The 22,976-nt window shown below is 44.3% G+C and overlaps 1 protein-coding gene and 1 long non-coding RNA gene across 9 annotated transcripts in view; both read right to left on the minus strand.

Moving 5' to 3' along the window:
* Positions 1–8,266, minus strand: part of SNX8 (sorting nexin 8) — a 60,205-nt gene extending 51,939 nt beyond the window's left edge. For 3 of the 8 annotated variants that reach the window (XM_049903092.1, XM_049903097.1, XM_049903096.1), the window contains exon 1: positions 8,128–8,266. In XM_049903092.1, coding sequence (XP_049759049.1) covers positions 8,128–8,224 — 97 coding nt within the window. In that variant the 5' untranslated portion in view covers positions 8,225–8,266. The other 5 variants (XM_049903094.1, XM_049903093.1, XM_049903099.1 and 2 more) reach the window with 5 other exon arrangements.
* Positions 8,267–13,218: 4,952 nt separating this feature from the next.
* Positions 13,219–22,976, minus strand: part of LOC126086623 (uncharacterized) — a 35,375-nt gene continuing 25,617 nt past the window's right edge. Inside the window, exons 2-3 of the long non-coding RNA XR_007519561.1 lie at positions 13,641–13,723; positions 13,219–13,502 (exon numbers count right to left, since the gene is read on the minus strand). This is a non-coding gene — a long non-coding RNA (uncharacterized LOC126086623). The remainder of the gene's footprint in view (positions 13,503–13,640; positions 13,724–22,976) is intronic.

The following is a 22,976-nucleotide window of genomic DNA, read 5'->3' on the forward strand; positions in this document are numbered from 1 at the left end:
TATCTCCCCAAGAAGGAAGATTAGCCGTTCACGTGTTCTCCAAGGATAAAGAACTGCACAGACAGAGCTCACTTGGGCTCAAAAGAGCTGAAAATGCAACTTTCAATCTCTCTTTGGTACAAAACACCACCAGTAAGAAGCCAGTTTTTTGAAGAATGAACCACCCCAGCCTAGACTGGAATCCCACAAGAGTTGTATCTTAGTTATCTAGTGCTACTGTGGCCGAAATACAAGTGAGTGGCTTTAACGAACGGAAATTTCTCTTCTCACAGTTTAGGAGGCTAGAAGTCCGTATTCAGAGCACTGGCTCTAGGAGAAGGCTCTCCCTCTCTGTCAGCTCTGGGGAAAGGCCCCTGTTCCCTGGTTCCTTAGCTATCTTTATGTGGCCTGGCATCTATCTTCCATCTCTGCTTGTTCTCCTCCTTGCTTAACCTTCCCCTTTTATATCTCAAGAGACTGACTCAAGACACACCCTACACTAACACTGCCTTGTTCATGAAACAAAGGCAACTCATTCCCAAATGAGATTATAACCACAGGTATACAAACCAAAACCCACTGCCATCCAGTCAATTCTGACTCATAGTGACCCTACAGGACAGAGTAGAACTGCCCTGTAGGGTTTTCTAGGTTGTAACCTTTACAGAAGCAGATCACCCCATCTTTCTCCCGTGGAGCCACTAGGTGGATGTGAACCACCAACCTTTCGGTTAGCAGCCAAGCACTTACCCATTGCATCACCAGGGCTTCTATTCGTCAAGATTACAGCCAAGAAAACTCCATGAAGCAGTTTAACTCTGTAACACATGGGGTTGCTATGAGTTGGAACCAACTCGATGGCAACCAGCAACAACATTTTTTATTGTGAAATATGTAACTCACACATAGAAAGCCTAGAAATCCCCAACGTTCAATGTGCAATTTAACCAAGCGATACGTGACACACATGTGTAATCACCATCCAGGTCAGGAATTAAGACTGCCGGCACTCCAGAAATCCCCCTTTTTGTACTGCTTCCCTTATAAATCAGAACCCTTTCTCCTACCAGAGGGGGACCACTCGTCTAATTTTTATGCCATTTTCCTTTTCATTTTAGTTTATCACCTGTGTGAGCATCCCTAAACAATATGGTCTACTTCTGCATGTTTTGGAAGTTTATATAAATTGGAGTCACATAGTATATATTTTCTCTGTCTGACTTCATTCAACATCCTTGTGACGGACTAAATTGTGCCCCCAAAAATATGTATTAAAATCCTGGACCCGATACCTGTAAATATGATCTCGTTTGGAAACAGTTTCTTTGTTGTGTTAATTAGGTCTTACCCAAGTAGGGTGGGTTCTAAATCTAATCACTTCTGAGTTATTAAAAGAAAAAAAAATTAGAATAGACACAGAAACACACACATGGGGGAAGACAGTTGCCACGTAAGGATTGCTTGCAAGTCAAGGAACCAAGGTATACCTGGAGCAACTGACAAGGAAGGAATTGGCATGGCAGAGACTCTGATTTGGACTTTTTGCCTCCAGAATGGTGAGGAAATAAATTTTAAGTTTTTTAAAGCCACCCACTTAGGGTATTGCTGTTACAGCAGGACTGGGTAACTTAAGACAATCCTCCTGGTGGAGTGAAGGAACTTCTTAAGTTTGTAAAAAGAGGTTACTGAACAGGACATCTCTAAGGTCATCGACTGCTCTCTAGCTCTAAAGGCGTAGTAATTCAGTTTATGGAACCCTGATCCAGCGTACGAAACTGGTTAACAGTGGTTGCTGCTGGGTGGGGAACAAGTTTAGCAGGAAGAGACCTTTATCTTTTGTACCAAGCACAAGCACTAAAGCAATTTTTAATACTGACTCAATTTAAAGGATCAGTTTCTGGGAAAACATACAGCAAGAGTACCTCTAACTCAAAACGCATAACATTAGTGCTCCAGAAGCACAAACACTGTGCTTCTCGAGGCGTTATGATACAGGCATTAAATAAGAAAATCTCAAAACTGTTTAGCAACGTAGAAAAATGTTAAGTGAAAGAACAGACCATAAACATGCACATAGACTACAATGCTAACTGGGTAAACAAGCCTACGTACAGGAAAAAGGAAATGCACTACAATGCAGTTGTTAAAGTGATGGAATTAGGGGTGATTTCGCTTTTTATAAAATGTGCTTCTGGTTTTATCACTTGTATAATAAATACATTTTTCTAAAAGCACCAATTCATACACAACACTAAAAATTTTGCTGGTTCTGACTACAATTCATCATGAGATCTCTAGCAGATAACATTTTAACAGCACAAATCAGGTGATGGGAGATTTTTGGAAAATAATGTAATTGTACCATTTGAGAGAGATATATTACCAAGCCCAAGTTCTCCCATCCAAATTGAGTCTCCCCAGGGTCGCTATGAGTCAGAATCAATTCAACAGCAATGGGGTTTTTGGTTTTGGAATTAATCAAACTCCATGTAATTTCATTTTGAATGTGCTTAGCTTTTTTTTAAACTCCAACAGAACCCCACCAAAACGCTTACTACCTGCTACATAGAACACAAACAACAAAATGTGGGGTCCCTGGCTGACGCAAAGGCTTAAGCAATCAACTACTAGTCAAAAGGCTGGCAGTTCAAACGCACCCAGGAACACCTGGCAATCTCCTTCTGAAAGGTCACAGCCTCGAAAACTCTATGGAGCACTTCTACTCTGCACACATGGGGTCACCATGAGTCAGGATCGACTCAACGGCAACCCGCAACGACAACAACAAAGCGTACTCTCCTACAACCCAGTCAACAGAAAACAGCACAAAGTTTGGTGTCAGATTCTCCTGGGGCTCCACTTAGCGGAATGCACATGTCTCAACCCCTCCTGATCCACCAAAAGAGGACCTACATATTTTAATACTGACATTTTGCACTAAAACACTTTTCTCCAAGACCTTCTATCCCTGAGGTCTAGTTATAATTTTTTTTTTTTTAAGTAATTCTCTAATAAAAACAAAGTACGCTGGTGGCACAATGGTTGAGCACTTGGCTGCTAACCAAAAGGTTGGTGGTTCAAACTCACCAGCAGCTCCGTGCAAGAAAGGCCTGGAGATCTGCTCCCATAAAGATTACAGCCTAGGGAACACTGTAGGGCAAGTCTACTGTCATATGAGGTTGCTATCAGTTGAAAATCCACAAGACAGCACCTAACAACAACATAATAAAAACACAGCGTGAAAATACTGCAGCTCTCCAGAGGGTAAAGTTCCTTCTCTCTGCAACTTGATCAAGAGTAGTGCTCTCCACTCACCCTTGGAACAAAATGCTCCCACCTGCATGCCCTGGGGCTGCTAGTGACTTGTTTCTCTCCTCTGATAGGCACAGCAGGTAATGCAGGCCAAGCTCTTTTAACCTGTGAGAAAACCACCATCCAACTCCTACCCACCGCCCCCAACCATGAAGTTAGGCAAAACGTCTCTTTTGTGCTCCAGTTTTCTTAGGAAGGAAAAAATAACACCAAAACAGAATTCCCCACAGAGAACACATCACTTTCGTGCTGACCACAAATTCTGGCAAAATCTGTTCTGTGTAAGAGTAATTAGGTTAGTTCCTCTTTCTTCAAATGGACTCATTTTACCTTGCAAATAGTGTCAGTGTGTGTGCCATATGTGAGAGACAGACAGAGAAAGTTTAAAGACCAGTAACTCAAAATTTATTCACATAGCTACCACCGTTACCAAACTATAATGTGATACTATCTTAAAAAAAATAAACTTACGAGAAAAATTTAATTCTACCCAAACAATGGGGCCCCTTCTGCATAGCAGGTATTATTCTAGATACTGGAGTATAAAGAAAAAATAATTACTCCTGCCCATCAGGAGTTTATAATCCAAATGTGTGTAATGAGGGGGACAGGGATGGGCAGGAAGATTTTTTTTACCCCTTAATGCTAGCAGTATCTTGATGTATAATTTAATCACAGTAAAATGCATACGCCTTAAATGACAGCCCAGCGAATTCTGACAAACGTACACACAGAGAAGAAAGGAAACAGCATGGGCAAGGAACCAGGAGGCAGGGGTGGTGGTTAGAGCAAAGGGCACGTGACAAAAGCCCAGGCAAGGAGAGAAGGTGGGTGATGAGCAGGGGCCCGCAGGCCTGACCCTACAGACAGCAGGGAGCCACGGGAGGCTCTGAGCATACAGATGGCTCAGAGATTCCTAGCTGAATGGAATGTATGGAATGCCATGAGCCACTCTGACAGAAACACAGTGTGATTCTTTCTCGTTTCAAAGACTGTTTAAGCCCATAGGATTCTATGAAACAGAGGTATGACAACATCAAACCAAACCCACTGCCACTAAATTGATTCCAACTCATACGCACCACTATTAACCTAAAGGTTGGCGGTTTGAACCCATCCAGCAGTGCCTCAGAAGAAAGCCTGGTGATTTGCTTCCACAAAGATGATTGTTATTATTGTCAGTTGCCATCAGTTCCGACTCATGGCGACCCCATGTGTGTCAGAGTAGAGCTGTGCTCCTAAGGGTTTTCCAGGCTGTGATCTTTTGGAAGCCAATCACCAGGCCTTTCTTCCAAGGCACCTCTGGGTTGTTAGAACCACCAACTTTTCAGCTAGTAGTTGAGTGCTTAACAGTTTGTACCACCCAGGGACTCTTTCTGTAAAGATTACAGTCAGGAAAACCCTATGGAGCACAGTTCTATTTTGTAACACGGAGGGTCACCATGAGAGGTATGATAAAAACAAAATCAAGCCCACTGCCATCGAGTAGATTCCGACTCATACTGACCCTATAGGCCAGAGTAAAACTGACCCATAAGGTTTCCTAGGCTATAATCTTCACAGAAGCAGACGCCAACCTTACGCTCAAGAAGCAGCTGCCAGATTCGAACCGCTGACCTTCCAGTTAGCAGCCAAGCACTTAACCACTGTATCACCAGGGCTCCTTTGAGAAGTATAACCCCAACACTCACTGCTGCTGAGTCCATTCTAACTCATAGCAACCATACAGGATAGGAGAGAACTATCCCACAGGGTTTTCAAGGCTGTAAATCTTTAGGGAAGCAGGCTGCCACATGTTTCTCCCGTGGGTTCAAACTGCTGACCTTTCAGTTAGTGACCAACCGCTTTAACCACCGTGCCACCAGGGCTCCTCGAGAGGCATGATCCACAGTGGTAATTTGTATATATTTTCATCCACATATTATATAATCCCAAAGAATCAATTACATTACCTACCCTTCCGATTAGATCATCATTTTTTTTATTCTTTTTTTTTTCTTCCCATTCTTAATCTAAGTCACAATCACTGAACCTTATAACCTCCAAACTGGCACCGAAATACTCTTCTCCTGCAGTCAGGAACACACTATTCCCATCAGCCAGGTAGCCTGACAGCTATCATTTCAATATGCGATCCACAAAGGGGCAGTATCCAAAATACAGAAAGAACTTCCAGAAAGCAATTAAAAAAAAAAAAAAACTCCATAAGAACACAGACAGAAGATATGAACAAACAACTCCATGCGAGAGGCCATGTGAAGAGAAAATAACAAAAGAAACTAAACCTCACTGATAATTAAGGAAATACACGTTAAAACAAACATGAAATACTTTGTTAATTTTTTAAGTCTGAAGGGAGTTAAATAACGGTATTTTATGTTGATAGGGTTATGGGGAAAGGATTATTTTAATACACTGTTGTTGAAGTAAGGAGGAGTCCTGGTGGCACAGAGCTGACGGTTCAAACTCACCAGCCACTCCAAGGGAGAAAATGAGGCAGTCTGCTTCTATAAGGATTCACCAAAACCCACTGTCCTCAGGTTGATTCCGACTCACCCTACAGGACAAAGTGGAACTGCCCCATAGGGATTCCAAGGCTGTAAATCTTTACGGGAGCAGACTGCCACATCTTTGTCCCGTGGGGCAGCTGGTGGTTCAAACCACCAACCTTTTGGTTAGCAGCCAAGCACTTAACCATTGCACCACTAGGGCAAGGCCCATAAAGATTACAGCCTAAGAAACCCTATGGGGCAGTTCTACTCTGTTCTACAGGGTCGCTGTGAGTCGGAATCGACTCAACAGCAGCCAGTAAGGCTTTAAAAATAAAAATTAAAAAAGTTGCCTGTCAATTCCAACCAACCGCAACCTCATGTGTTTCACTGTAGAACTGCACTCCATAAGGTTTTCAATGGCTGTGATCTCTCAGAAGCAGATCGCCAGACCTTTCTTCCATGGTGCCTCTGGGTGGGTTCGAACCTCCATCTTTTCAGTTACTAGCTGAGTGTTTAATCGTTTGCCCTACCTAGGGACTCCATATTTATGCTTACCCTCAGAAAGAGGTCTAGACGCATGCCAAGGTCATCCTCCTTTCTCTGGGTAACAGGGGCATGCCTCCACTTCGGACAAATCACTAACCTCTGGGTTTTAGTTTTCTCAATGTAAATGTAAAAAAGGTCTGTTATACCACTTTAATTCTCTGGCAGGATGGTCACAAAGTTTTAAATGGTGTTAAACGACAGGCTAAACTCAAGAGCCTATGAACCACACTTTGAGACTCACCACCTATAACCAAAAAAAACCAAACCAAACCTGTTGCCATCGAGTCGATACCGATTATAGCGACCCTATGTAGAAGACTGTAAATTGTACAGTGCTCAATCGTCAAGTGCCATGCGTCAGTAGGTATCATTAGCACCACTAATAAAACCACCATGGCCCCTGTGGGAATTCCAGGTGACGAAAGGGAGGTAGCGTCACACAGAGGCAGCGCACTGAGGACAGGGCTTGCAGCATAAAGGCAGCCACTGGGCTAGTCCTACAGGAGACATCTGAATGCCGTCCCTATACCTGCAAAGGGCCACAGCCAGCAACTCTGAACTGTTTCACAGTTCAGGAAGAAGGAGCAATCACAGCCTCCCATTCTCAAGATGTCTGGCCAGGGGAAGGGGTCCAGTCCGGGGCCCTGGCACAGGGTGTGGCCAACTGGCCCACCAAAACCCAAAAACCAAACCTACTGCCATCAAGTCAATTCCGACTCATAGCAACCCTATAGGACAGAGTAGAACTGCCCCATAGTTTCCAAGGAGTGCCTGGTGGGTCTAAACTGCCGACCTTTTGGTTAACAGCCATAGCACTTAACCACTAGTCCACCAGGGTTTCCCAAGTACACACAGGGTCTATCAATTAAGCCAATCAAGTACAAAGCCCTGACCTCACCCCACCAGTTTCACCCCATCTCTCTATTGAATAAACTGTGCACTTATCCTCCTCAGTGACAATTTGCCAGACTCTCCCAGGTAAAGAGTCCCCCAACGAGTCCCCCTGCCCCCGTGAAAAATAATTAAGTCACACCAAAAGTCACCTGTATCTATTCCCCAGCAATAAGGACAACGGACGGAGCCTTTAGAATTAGGGTCATTCTAAAAAAAAACAATGTTAGTGCATTCTTTTTAATATACATTTACACATCAACCCAGAGCCATTTAAGAAACAATACAACCTATGCATCAATATTTTCGGTTACCAGATGCGAAAACAGAGATCCTGAGAGGTCAAGTAACTGGTTCAAGGCCAAAGTCTCAAGAAGGGAACCAAAGATATGAAAACGGGAGGTAGTCCAGACAAGTCGCGAAGTGCAAGAACGGAGATCAGCCCCGAAGAAGGTTCCCCGGGTTAGAGGCCGCCTCTGAAGTTAGGGCGGGCCCCCCAGGAAGTCTGGGAGGGAGAGTGAGGAGAGAGCTGCCTGTCCCTGAGGACATCCTGAGCCAGGCGCTGGAGAAATCCCAGCGAGACGCCCGAGTAGAGAGAGAATTAGAAGTACTGAACCTGAGCAGGTGGCTCAGGTTAGAAATCAGTCCCCAGCGAGGGACCCGGGACCCGAACCCAAGCTCCCCGCTGATCACCGAGGGAACGCCAGCGCTGAGATGGTTAGGTGGTCTCCCGGGGGAGAGGGGCCGGGCAGGGGTCGTGTGGGTCGAGCGCGGTCGTACGGGCTGGGCGGGAGTCGTGTGGGGCGCTCCCCGCCCCGAAGGCAGGAAGCGCCCCGGAGCCTAGGCCCCGGCCCTGGAGGTCTCCCCGCGGAAGGCACCGCCTGCCCGCCCGCCTCCCGAGCTATACCTGCAGCAAGGGGACCCGCCTCCTCCTCGCCAGCCTCCAACTCAGCTGCCGCCGTGACTGCCGCGGGAGGCAGCGGGTCCATCGTGCGGCCAGTCATGTGAGCCCGCGCGCCCACGTGACTTCCTCCCCGCCGCTGGCCAGCCCGCCGCGCGGACAAGCCCCTGCCAGCCCTGGCCACGCCCGCCAGCTCTGGCCACGCCCGCCAGCCCCGGCCCGACGGCGAGGCCACGCCCCAGACTTGAGGCCACGCCCCGGACTCGAGGCAACAACTCTCTGTCCCCAGCCACGCCGCGAGGCGAAGCCACGCCAGCCTAGGCCCCAATGCAAGGCCACGCCTCATCCTCAAGGCCGCGCCCCCAGCGGCCCCAGCCGGCCCTACCGCGAGGCCACGCCCCACCAGCCCCGCCCCACCTCAAGGCCACGCCCCCGCCAGCCCGATCGCGTGGCCGCGCCCGGGCAGCCCCGGCCACGCCCCAGCCACGCGGCCGCACTGGAAGGGGGACACCGCTAGCTCCCGCTGACCTACCACCCCTTCCTCTACCTCCCGCTCACTCAGTTCGCACTCATTCATTCACACCCTCTCTCACGCCCTCATTCGCCTACTCACTTCCTCATTTACCTTCACACCCCTCATACATGCATCCGCTCACCGCCCACCCACTCACGCCGTCTCGCGATCGCGAGCGCATTCACCCCTCACTCACCCACGCGTTCATTCATTCGTTCACTCACCCACCCACTCATTCATTAGTTCATTCACCACCCATTCATTTACCATTCACTCATTCACCCACCCACTCATTCGCTCATTTTCCCACCCACCCATCCATTCATTCATTCACCACTCATTCATTCATGTACCACCCACTCATTTATTCATTCACCCACCCACTCATTTGCTACTACACCCATCCATTCATTCACTGTCTTATCCACCCATTCATTCGTTCACTCATCCACCCACTCATTTACGCATTCCCTCGCTTACCACCCACCCACCTGCTCCTTCTGTCCTGCGTTCACTGACTCATTCATCCACCCATGCACTCATTCATGCACTATCATTCTAGTCTATGGGTGCCGCCTATTGGTCAGGCAAGCCTGCACTGGGTGCTGAGGACAGAAGATGTGTTAGGTGCCTCCCCTGATGTGGAGGAGGACCGTAGCCAGAGTGGAATCCGTATCCTGACCAGTCGGAAATGGGGAAGCAAGGTTGTGGGGAAGCCCCAGGAGAGGGCCACTCAGCCAGCTGGAGATAGAGGAAGGGACCCTTAGACGGGGTCATGCCTGAACTGGATGCTTGAAGGAGGAGGAGAAGGAGGGAGGGCGTTCCAGAGGGCTCAAAGGCTCTGAGACATCAAACAGCTGGCATGCAAGATGGCATGGTGGTATGGCCAGAGCTAAAGGGGGTTAGGGAGTGGCAGGAGAGGAAGCTGGAGAGACTGGCAGGGCACCATCAGGGAGGCCCTGCTTCTAGATTAAGGATCTGGATATCCTAACACTGACACCTACCAGTGCGCCTAGAGACGACGACAGTGACCAAGATCCCTGCCCCCAAGTCTCCCTCACATAGCCAGCTCCTCTTGCTAGGGCTTCTGGAACCTGTCTCCTTTACAGACCACCACACTTGCAACACTGTTCTCCCAGCACACCAGGACCTCCATGTCAGCAGGGGCAGCCCCTGAATGCTCCCCTTTCCACAGGTGGAGTGAAAACAGCTTCTCCCAGTCACCAGGGACACAGCAGGATCCTGTGACAAATCTCCCCCAACCCCATGAGGCTTCCTTCCGCCACCCTGGGCTTCCTTTCAGCTGCTGTTGCAATCAAAGGACAAACTCAGCACTTTCCCTGAACACACACACACACATTCTGTTAACTTCCTGTTATTATTTGGTACATATCTCTATCCTCCACTGAGTTATAGGTTCTTTATTAAAATTTTAAAAGCTCACAGCACTTTGAAAAATATAAAGAATTATAAAGTGCAAAATTAGACATTATTCAATAATATCTTAATTTATTATTTTAACACCCATGACATGGTCACACAGCCTCTTGCTAAGTGGTTCTCAATGTTGGCTAATCATCTAGAAAAACCCACTGCCATCTAGGGAGCTTTAAAATACACTGTATCCCAGCCCAGGAGAACTAGACGGTGCCCAGCTACCAACACTGACCACTCCAACAAGGATCTCCATAGAGGGTCCTGGATAGAAAAATGTAAAGCAAAATTCAAATTCACAAAAAAAGACCAGACTTACTGGTCTGACAGAGACTGGAGGAACCTCTGAGACTATGGCCCCTGGACACCTGCTAACTCAGAACTGAAGCCACTTCCAAAGCCCACTTTTCAGCCAATTATTAGACAGGCCTATAAAACAAACAATAACCCATGTGGAAAACATGCTACTTAGTTCAATCACGTCTACGAGACCAAACGGGCAACACCTGCCCAAAAGCAAAGATGCGAAGACAGGGACAGGAAAACCAGATGAATGGAAACAGGGGACTCAGGTGGAAAAGGGGAGAGTGCTGACACATTGCAGGGACTACAACCAATGTCATGAAATAGTTTGTGTGTAAATTATTGAATGGGAAACTAATTTGCTCTGTAAACTTTCACTTAAAGCACAATAAAATGTTCAATAAACAAATGAAATATACCATATGCCTGGAGCTCACCTCTTCCCATTCCCACCCTACCCTCCAGATCCTAATTTAACTGGTCTAGGGGAGGGCCCATTTGTGGGTTTTTTTTAAAAAGCTCCCCAAGTGATTCTAATGTGCAGCCCAGGTTGAAAACCACTGCTCTAGTTGAAAAGTTTGACTTCTGTAAATATTTCCTGAGCATTTACCAAAAAAAAAAAAAAAAACCACTGCCACAGTGTCAGTTCTGACTCATAGCAACCAAATTGTTCGTGGCTGATGCGGGTGGGTGAGGGAGGCGATACAGGAATGGCCAGACAAGGTCCTGGCCATCCAAAAGCCCCAGATGGAGTGGAACGGAGAAGTAGAACACAGCAGAATTCTCACCCCACACAGAGTGAAGCAAGTGTTGGGGGTCAGGGGATGAGTGTCATGGGAGGAAAGATGAAAGAGTAATTGGCTCTGACTAATTCTCAGTGCTTCCAGGAGGAGAATTCAGCCTTTACCAGTTGTGGGCTCCATTATCAGATATCTCTAATGGTTACAAAGGTCATCAGAAATGTGAACTGAAATATGTCGTTGCCTGTAATTCCTTTAAGGAACCCTGGTGGCACAATGGTTAAGTGCTTGGCTGCTAACCGAAAGGTAAGCAGTTAAAACCCACTAGCCACTCCACAGAAGACGAGACCTGGTGATCTGCTCCCGTAAAGCTTACAGCCTAGGAAACCCCATGGGACAATTGTACTCGGTCCTATAGGGTCACTATGAGTGAGTTTCGATTCAATGGCATGTAACAACAGCAACATAATTTCCTTAGATCATTACCAAAGAAGCCTAAAACAATAAACCAAACCAGTTGCCATCAAGTCAATTCAGACTCATGGCAACCCACATGTGTCATAGTAGAACTGTGCTCCATAGGGTTCTCCATAGCTCATTTTTCAGAATTAAATCACCAGGCTTTTTCTGAGGCACCTCTGGGTGGACACAAACCACCAACCTTTCAGTTAACAGCCAAGTGCTTAACCATTTGCACTACCCAGGGACTTCAGTGTAGCCTATGTGATGGTTAAGATTGTGTGTCAACTTGGCTGGGCCATGGTTCTCAGTGTTTATATATGATCACCCCCATGATTGAATTTGTTGTGAGTAGCCAATCAGTTGAAAGGGATTTTCACTGGAGGTGTGGCCTGCATCCAAATATGAGCAGACATTCTGGCTTTTTTGCTCTCTCTGGATCCTGCGGCTGCCTCCTGTTCATCTGACCTCTGGCCACTGGGACTTGAGTTACCAGCTTATCTGCAGACCTTGGGATTCGTTGATCTTCACCAGCCGGAGAGCAGGAGCCCTGCTCTCTGATCTGTGGGTCTTAGGTTGCCCAGCCCCTGTGGAAGCCTCTATCCTGATCCACAGACTTAGGACATTCCAGACTCTACAACTGTGTGAGCCATTTCCTTGATGTAAACCTCTCTCTATATATATCTATACACTTTACTGGTTTTGCTTCTCTAGAGAACCCAGCCTACAATAGCCTAATTCCTATACTATTCCTGTTTCATTCAAGGAACAGTAAATAGAAAACGGAATTTCTAATTTTTAAAACATTTTGACTAGTGTGGCAAGAATCCAATAATATTATGAGTGTTAATCTTTTTTTTTTTCCGAGTCATTTATTGCTTTCAATTTAGGAAAAATAGGAACCAAATAGGCAAACTGACAGAACTTGAAATGCAGAACACTGAAGTCAGGACTTAACATCACAGGTGGACATGCAGAAAAGGGCTGTTATCAATTGTTCTACTAAAATGGAAGGATTTCCAAATTCTGCTAAGTAGCTTTCAAAAACAGTTATTTAAATGCTTTGAGGAGCATATCCTAGAAATAATAATAGGTAATGTACTAGTCAGGATAAGGGGCCCTGGTGACAAAATATTTAAGCACTCAGCCGCTGACTAAAAGGTCAGTGATTTGAACCCACCCAGCAGCTCTGCAGAAGAAAGACCCAGCAATCTGCTCCCGTAAAGATTACAGCCTAGGAAATCCTATAGGGTAGTTCTACTCTGTCCTGTAGGGTTTCTGAGTTGGGATCAACTCAATGGCACACAACAACAACAACATTAGTCAGGACAGGCTATTTCATGCTGCAGTAACAATCTCAAATTTCAGAAGCTTGAAATCACAGAAGTTTATTTCTCACCCAGATTACATGTCCCTGATGAAAAATCAAAGGGGTTCTGCTCATAGTAGTCACTCAGGGACCCAGGATAATAGAGCAGACACCATCTTGAATTTCTGCCATTGTGACAAAGGGAACACAGGCTGGAGGGTTGTGAATGGTGCTCTGACCACCTCCTTTCCACCCCGTTGGTAAAGGGAGGGATTCCCCTACTCTATATAGTACCGGATGACCGAACACATGACACCCAACACTGGTCAGATGAGATCGACAGCAGTTTATTAGTCACATGTACTCACAGCCAGGAGGAGGAAGACACCGCACATCAGGCAGGGCTACAAAGGGGTTATACTTGGGAGGCAGGCTTTGTAATATCAAGAGGGCAGAGTGCCCTCTGCTTCCCATGGGAGGATGTGATTGGCTTGTCTGAATAATCCTGTGAACTGGCAGGGAACTAAAGTCCATTACATTGAGGAATGGATGGGTGCAGCTGGTCCAGCTGTTAGGAGAATCAGTCAGATGGGGTCCCTTTCCCACTGGGTGGGGGGCATATCTGGTGAGAACAGGAGAACTCATAGTTAGGACTTTGGGGCTCTGTGAGGCTCAAAGATGTCTAGGCATAACTTGAAAATTTACACTTTATACCACATAGCCAACGAAATGCTCTGGCCAGAAGGGACATACAACACACCTGCTCAGAACTCGTTGGCCAGAGCTCATGACATGGTCCCACCCAGGCACAAGACGACAGGAAATGCAAATCCTACCATGTCCCTGGAAGACAGAAAGCCAGGAATATTTGGTGAACAGCTTTACATACTAATCACACTAACATTTACCGAATGCCTACTATGTACCTACTAGTACTCTTTTAAGAGCTTTCCACATAGAAACTCATCTAGTCCTCACAATAAATCTGTGAAGTAGTAGTATGACTCATCTCCATTCTGCAGACAAGGAAAACTAAGACAGAAAAATTAAACTCACTATGATGGCACAGGTAGTCAACAGTTGGGATTAAAACCCAGACTGTCTGGCACCAGAGATCATGCTCATAACCCCTGTGCAACAAAACTAGGAATTTCTTCTTGACGTTCTCAATCAGGAGCTTCTGGTCTACCCACAACCTCTTGTTTCAGGAAGATTGGTACAAAAGCTGCCTGTAGCTCTACAAATCATATTGAGTGGGGGTTTCTAAAATCTGAGACAATTATAATAATTTCATTAATAATATTAATATCCCCAAACATTTATTAAACACTTAATATGTGCCAGGCACTGTGCTATTGTTGTACTGAACTAGTATCATCTCAGCTAATACAGTGAAGTTGCTGGAATCAAATGCTCCTGTGACACTATGAGCTATCTTTCCCTTTCAGAAACTATGCAAGCCCAGTGACATGGGGTGACACTGTCAGGAGGTGACATCAAAATGACTGTCTAGATCTTATACACAGAAAACCCTAAGGAATCCTCCAGAAAACTACTGAAACTAATAGAAGAGTTTGGCAGAGTCTCAGGTTATAAGATAAACATACAAAAATCACTTGGATTCCTCTACATCAACAAAAGAACATCGAAGAGGAAATAACCAAATCAATACCATTCACAGTAGCCCCCGAGAAGATAAAATACTTAGGAATAAATCTTACCAAGGATGTAAAAGACCTATACAAAGAAAACTACAAAGCTCTACTACAAGAAATTCAAAAGGACATACTTAAGTGGAAAAACATACCTTGCTCATGGATAGGAAGACTTAACATAGTAAAAATGTCTATTCTACCAAAAGCCATCTATACATACAATGCACTTCCGATCCAAATTCCAATGTCATTTTTTAAGGTGATAGAGAAACAAATCACCAACTTCATATGGAAGGGAAAGAAGCCTCAGATAAGCAAAGCATTACTGAAAAAGAAGAAGAAAGTGGGAGGCCTCACTTTACCTGATTTCAGAACCTATTATACAGCCACAGTAGTCAAAACAGCCTGGTATTGGTACAACAACAGACACATAGACCAGTGGAACAGAATTGAGAACCCAGACATAGATCCATCCACATATGAGCAGCTGATATTTGACAAAGGACCAGTGTCAGTTAATTGGGGAAAAAGATAGTCTTTTTAACAAATGGTGCTGGCATAACTGGATATCCATTTGCAAAAAAATGAAACAGGACCCATACCTCACACCATGCACAAAAACTAACTCCAAGTGGATCAAAGACCTAAACATAAAGACTAAAACGATAAAGATCATGGAAGAAAAAATAGGGACAACCTGAGGAGTCCTAATACAAGGCATAAACAGAATACAAAACATTACCAAAAATGACGAAGAGAAACCAGATAACTGGGAGCTCCTAAAAATCAAACACCTATGCTCATCGAAAGACTTCACCAAAAGAGTAAAAAGAGCACCTACAGATTGGGAAAGAATTTTCAGCTATGACATCTCAGACCAGAGCCTGATCTCTAAAATCTATATGATTCTGTTAAAACTCAACCACAAAAAGACAAACAACCCAATCAAGAAGTGGGCGAAGGATATGAACACACACTTCACTAAAGAAGATATTCAGGCAGCTAACAGATACATGAGAAAATGCTCTCGATCATTAGCCATTAGAGAAATGCAAATTAAAACTACGATGAGATTCCATCTCACTCCAACAAGGCTGGCATTAATCCAAAAAACACAAAATAATAAATGTTGGAGAGGCTGTGGAGAGATTGGAACTCTTATACACTGCTGGTGGGAATGTAAAATGGTACAACCACTTTGGAAATCTATCTGGCGTTATCTTAAACAGTTAGAAATAGAACTACCATACAACCCAGAAATCCCACTCCTCGGAATATACCCTAGAGAAATAAGAGCCTTCACACAAACAGATATATGCACACCCATGTTTATTGCAGCACTGTTTACAATAGCAAAAAGCTGGAAGCAACCAAGGTGTCCATCAACAGATGAATGGTTAAATAAATTGTGGTATATTCACACAATGGAATACTACGCATCGATAAAGAACAGTGACGAATCTGTGAAACATTTCATAACATGGAGGAACCTGGAAGGCATTATGCTGAGCGAAATTAGTCAGAGGCAAAAGGACAAATATTGTATAAGACCACTATTATAAGATCTTGAGAAATAGTATAAACTGAGAAGAACACATACTTTTGTGGTTACGAGGGGGGGAGGGATGGAGGGTGGGAGAGGGTTTTTTACTGATTAGTTAGTAGATAAGAACTACTTTATGTGAAGGGAAGGACAATACTCAATACACAGAAGGTCAGCTCAAATGGACTGGACTAAAAGCAAAGAAGTTTCCGGGATAAACTGAATGCTTCAAAGGTCAGCAAAGCAAGGGCGGGGGTTTGGGGACTATGGCTTAAGGGGACTTCTAAGTCAATTGGCAAAATAATACTATTATGAAAACATTCTGCATCCTACTTTGAAATGTGGCATCTGGGGTCTTAAATGCTAACAAGCGACCATCTAAGATGCATCAATCGGTCTCAACCCACCTGGAGCAAAGGAGAATGAAGAACACCAAGGCTACACGACAACTATGAGCCCAAGAGACAGAAAGGGCCACATGAACTAGAGACTTACATCATCCTGAGACCAGAAGAACTAGATGGTGTCTGGCCACAACTGATGACTGCCCTGACAGGGAGCACAACAGAGAACCCCTGAGGGAGCAGGAGATCAGTGGGATGCAGACCCCAAATTCTCATAAAAAGACCAGACTTAATGGTCTGACTGAGACTAGAGGAATCCCGGTGGTCATGGTCCCCAAACCTTCTGTTGGCCCAGGACAGGAACCATTCCCGAAGACAACTCATCAGACATGGAAGGGACGGGACAATGGGTTGGAGAGAGATGTTGATGAAGAGTGAGCTACTTGTATCAGGTGGACACTTGAGACTGTGTTGGCATCTCCTGTCTGGAGGGGAGATGGGAGGGTAGAGAGGGTTAGAAACTGGCAAAATTGTTACGAAAGGAGAGATCGGAAGGGCTGACTCATTAGGGGGAGAGTAAGTGGGAGTATGGAGTAAGGTGTATGTAAGCTTATACGTGACAGACTGACTTGATTTGTGAACGTTCACTTAAAGCTCCATAAAAATTATTTAAAAAAAAAGTACTATATTGAAATAATAAAAAAAATGACTGTCTATAAAATTTTTGTGCAACCACTTTGAGGGACAGAGTGGCAGGGCAGGGGTCTGGGGACCATGGTTTCAGGGGACATCTAGGTCAATTGGCATAACAAAGTATATTAAGAAAAAGTACTGCATTCCACTTTGGTGAGTGGCATCTGAGGTCTTAAAAGCTAGCAAGCGGCCATCTAAGATGCATCAATTGGTCTCAAACCACCTGGAGGAAAGGAGAATGAAGAACACCAAAGACACAAGGAAAATACGAGCCCAAGACAAAGAAAGGGCCAAATAAACCAGAGACCCCATCGGCCTAAGACCAGAAGAACTAGATGGTGCCCAGCTACCACCAATGACTGCCCTGACAGGGAACACAACAGAGAATCCCTAATGGAGCAGGAGAAAAGTGGGATGCAGACCTCAAATTCTAGTAAAAAGACCAGGCTTAATGGTCTGACTGAGACTGGAGGAACCACAAAGGTTATGGTCCCCAGGCTCTCTGTCAGCCCAAAACTAAAACCATTCCTGAAGCCAACTCTTAGACAAAGATTAGACTCGACTATAAGACGTAAAATGATACTGGTGAGGAGGGAGCTTCTTAGCTCAAGTAGACACATGAGACTATGTGGGCAGCTCCCGTCTGGAGGCAAGATGAGAAGGAAGAGGGGGACAGGAGCTGGTTGAATGGACACAGGGAATACAGAGTGGAGAGGAGGAGCGTGCTGTCGCATTAGGGGGAGAGCAGCTGGGAGTACAGAGCAAGCGGTGTATTAAGTTCTTGTATGAGAGACTGACTTGATTTGTAAACTTTCACTTAAAGCACAAGAAATAAACAAGAAAAAAAATTATTATTTTTTATAAAATTTATTATTTTTTATAAAAGTATCACTGCGATTAGTTATAACAACAAAAGCATTTTTCATAAGCCCAGCTTACATGTATCAATATACCTACAAGGCTAAAACTCTGTGCTAATTTACTTTTTGAACTTTGTAATGCCCTCCAGTCAGAGCTGTCGTTACTACCCAATTACAATGACTTCGAATCACGTGGTTTTGTCTATACCCTCTACAAGCTTGGGCTGTTGTTTTCCTGGCTGCTGGTGTTTTTATAGCTGCTGATATTGTCAAATTTTCTGGTGTTTTACTACAATATTGTGGTAATTAATATCTGTGAGTCACAGCCGTTGAGTTGATTCTGACTCATAGCAACCTCATGGGGCTTCCAAGGCTGTAAATCCCTACAAAAGCAGACTGTCACATCTTTCTCCTGAGGAGCACCTGGTGGTTTTGAACCGCCGTCCTTTCAGTTAGCAGTCGATCACTTTAACCACTGTGCCACCAGGGCTCCTTGATTAAAGGAAAAGAAGGAGAAAAATCAAAATAGGCTTCCGTGGAACAAAGGAAAATGGAGAAAACCAAAGACTGAAGCGAGCAATTAGTCTACAGGACTAATGGCCCACATGAACCACAGGCTACACGATCCCAAGACCAGAAGAACTAGATGGTGCTCAGCTACCACTACCGACCACTCTGACTGGGATCACAATACAGGGTCTCATACAGAGCGGGGGAGAAAAATGTAGAACAAAAGTCAAACCCATAAAAAGACCAGACTTGCTGGTCTGATAGAGACTGGAGGAACGCCCAAGGCTATGGCCCTAAAACACTCTTCTAACATGGGACTGAAGCCATTTCCAGAGACCACCTTTCAGCCAAACAATAGACAGGACTACAAAATAAATAACGCCTGAGAGGAATGGAGCTCCTCAGAACAGCTAAGACAGGAGGGACCCCAGAGGTCATGGCCCCCTGGGACTCTCTGCTAGCCCAAAACTAAAACCATTCCCGAAGCCAACTGTTTAAAGATTAGACTCGACTATAAGACATAAAATGATACTGGTGAGGACTGTGCTTCTTAGCTCAAGTAGACACAAGAGACTATGTGGGTAGCTCCCGTCCAGAGGTGAGATGAGAAGGCAGAGGGGGACAGGAGCTGGTTGAATGGACACAAGAAATACAAGGTAGAGAGCAGGAGTGTGCTGTTACATTGTAGGGAGAGCAACTAGGGTCACATAACAATGTGTGTATAAGTTTTTGTACAAGAAACTGACTTGAATTGTAAACTTTCAATTAAAAAAATTAAAGCACAATAAAAAATACCATTTACAATAGCAAAAAAAAAAAAAAAAAAGGAAGTATTCAGAGATAATTTTAACCAAACCAAATCAAACCCATTACCACTGAGTTGATTCCAACTCATAGCAAACCTGATGGGCAAAACTTCTACAATGAAAATTACAAAACATTGCTGAGAGAAATTAAAGACCTAAGTAAAAGGACAGGCATACCATGTCATACTGATATATTGTTAGGATGTTAACTCTCTCCAAATTGATCTATAGACTCAACGCGGTTCCGATCATAATTCCAACATGCTTTTCACAGAAATTGATATGGAAAAGCAAAGTACCTAGGATAACCAAAACAATTTTGAAAAAGAACAAAGTTGCAGCTCTCTCACTATATGATTTCAAGACTTGCTGTAAAGCTACGGTAATCAAGATAACATGGTACTACCAAAAGGAAGAACAAATAGAGCAATAGAATAGAATAGAGAGCTCAGAAATAAACCCATACTATACGCTAAATTCCGGAGCCCTGGTTAAGGGCCTGGATAACCGGAGCCCTGGTTAAGGGCCCGGATAAGAGCCTGGTTGCTAACCAAAAAAGTCAGCATTTCAAATCCACCAGCTGTTCCTTGGAAACCCTATGGGACAGTTCTACTCTATCCTACAGGGTCACTATGAGTCAGAATTAACTCAACGGCAACAGGTATACGTTCAGTTGAATTTCAATAAAGGTGCCAAAGAAATTCATTGGGGGAAAGGATAATCTTTTTAACAAATGGTGTTGAAACTTGCAGTGCAGTGAGTTACTTAATATGGCCCCTCTATTTTTAGCCATAGTCTCTGTGACTCCCACGTAATGATTGGGTGGGACTGTGCAAACAAGGTGCTTGTGGCCCACCAAGGGGACCGGACAGCTTGCTGCCAATGCAAATAAGGCATACGGAATCCTCTGAGCACTTACTGGTGAACTCCAAGAGCTTTGTAACACTTGCCAGAGCAAGGCCAAGGCCAGGCTGAGGGGCCAAGAGGCCAGATGGAGGCCTGCCTGCAGGCATGGCTGAGAAGAGGCTGTCCTGACCAAAGACCTATATCTTGATTTGTTCCAGATCCTGAATCGTAACCTATTACTCCCTAATAAACCCCATAACTGTATTGTCTGAGCTCTGTGTGGCCACTGCTATGAATTATTGAGCCCAGCAGAGGAGTAGAGAATACCATGGGAGGGACCGTTGGTGTCAGAACTGGTAAAAAGGTTGGAGGGTAGAGGTACATCTGACCTCCGCCTCACAGCAATCAGGCTTGAACTGTTTACGCTAATAATGATTCTCCTCCCCGTTTGTGAAGTCAGACCAGGAGATCAGACACCTCCGCCATGCCATTTTTACAGAACCGAATGCCCATTTGAAAAAGAAAAGAACTTCAACTCTTACGTCGTACCCTACACAAAAATTAACTCAAAACCAATCATAGATCTAAACATAAAAGTTAAAACCATAAAGATTTTAGGAGAAAACCTTTGCAACCTTGGGATAGGCAGAGCTATCCTAGAGAGGACACAAAAAGCGCTAGTCATAAAAAAAAATTTAATAAATTGAACTTCATAGAAATTTTAAATCTTCTGCATTCCCAAAGACCCCAATAAGAAAATGAAAACACAGGCCACAGACTATGAGAAAATACGCAGCATACTTATATCTGACAAATGACTCATATTCAGAAAAGAACTCTCAAACTCAAGATTAAGACAAACAACCCAGTAAAAATGGTCAAAACACTTGAACAGAAACTTCAGAGAGATACGCGAATCACCAATAAGCACATGAAAAAATATATTCAACACCGCTAAAAATTAAAAATCCATTGCCATCAAGTCGATTCCGACCCATAGTGGCCCTATATGACAGAGTAGAACTGCCCCATAGAGTTTCCAAGGAGTGCCTGGTGGATTCCAACTGCTGATATTTTGGTTAGCAGCTGTAGCACTTAACCACTACTAGCCACCAGGGTTTCCAAATAGGCATTAGGGAAATGTAAATGTAAACCTCAGTGAGATACGGCTACATAAAGTTAAAAAGACGAATGAAACCAAATGAAGGAAGGATGTGGGGCAACGGGAACAACTCTCACACGTTGCTGGTGATGAGGTGAAATGATAAAATCACCTCGGAAAATATTCGACAGTGCCTGATGAAGGCAAAGGAGCCCTGGTGGTACAGTAGTTAAAGCATTTGGCTGCTAACTGAAAGGTCGGCAGTTTGAAGCCATCAGCCACTTCCCAGGAGAAACATGTGGCAATCTGCTCTCGTAGAGACTGAGATGCAATCGACTCCACAGAAAATTTTTTTTTTTTTTAAATAAAGGTGAACATGCACCTACCTTATGAACCAGCAATTCCATTCCTACATATTTGATACTCAAGAGAAATGACCTGACCGTGCTGGCACAGTGGTTAAGAAGTACGGCTGCTAACCAAAAGGTCAGCAGTTCGAATCCACCAGGGGCTCCTTAGAAACTGTATGGGGCAGTTCTACTCTGTCCTATAGGGTGGCTATGGGTCAGAATAGACTCAACAGCAATGAGTTTGGTTTGGTTTTAAGAGAAATGAAAACATATTTGCACAAAAACACTTGTACAAGTATGTGCATAGCAACTTCATTCCCAATAACCACAGACTGGAAACAACCCAGATGTCGGTAAGGGCAAAATGGAGACACAAACGTCAGATATTCATACAATGGAATACTTACTATTCAGCAATAAAAAAGATCAAACTATTGATACACGTAACGACAAGGAAGAATCTCAGAAACACCATGTTGAGCAAAAGAAGCCAGTCCTAAGTATATACTTCCACTTATATAAAATTCTAGAATAGGCACAGTTACATGAAGTTCCAGAAAAAGAAAAATTAATTTATGGTGAAAGACATCAGAACGGTGATTGCCTACAGGAAAAGGCATAAGGGAATATTATGGGGCAATAGAAATGTGCATTTTCTGATGTAAATCACGCCGCAATGAAATGTCAGTAGTAAAATGATAGTCAAAAATCACTTGAAGCTTAATAAAAATTAAAAAAAAAAAAATCTATATATCTGGGAATTTAGGACAATTCATCCTGAAATGACAAATTATTTGGAATTGACAACAAAAGTGTTTTCAGAACTCAAGGGAAGCAGACAAAGCAATACTTAGAGGGAAATGTATACTCTCGAATGCACATATTAAAAAAAAAAAAATTAGAAAGCATGAAAGACAAAAAATTAACGAGCCAAGGGGTTACCTCTAGATGTCAGAAAAAGAACAACGAAGCAAACTCCCTTATGGATGAAATGACACAACAAACTAAACCTCCCTTAGCCAACTGGGAATACAAGCGAGCTTCCTTAACCTAAAGGAGGCTTGGTGGTGCAATGGCTAAGCACTCAGCTGCTAACCAAGAGATCAGCGGTTTGAACCCACCAGCTGTTCCGCAGGAGAAAGATGCGGCAGTCTGCAGTCTGCTTCAGGAAGGATTGCCGCCTAGGAAACCCTCTGGGCAGTTCTACTCGGTCCTATAGGCTCGGAACTGACTTGGCAGCAGTGGGTTAGTATTTTGGTTCCTTAACCTAATAAAGGATATCTTGTAAAAACAAACAACCTAGAACAAAAATTGTGTTTAATGCTTCAACTTTAAAATTATTTCCTTTAAAGTCGGAAACAAGGAAAGGATGCCTGCTGTGCTATTC

The sequence above is a fragment of the Elephas maximus genome, chromosome 12 (genome assembly GCF_024166365.1).
Source record: "Elephas maximus indicus isolate mEleMax1 chromosome 12, mEleMax1 primary haplotype, whole genome shotgun sequence".
Taxonomy (NCBI): Eukaryota; Metazoa; Chordata; class Mammalia; order Proboscidea; family Elephantidae; genus Elephas; species Elephas maximus.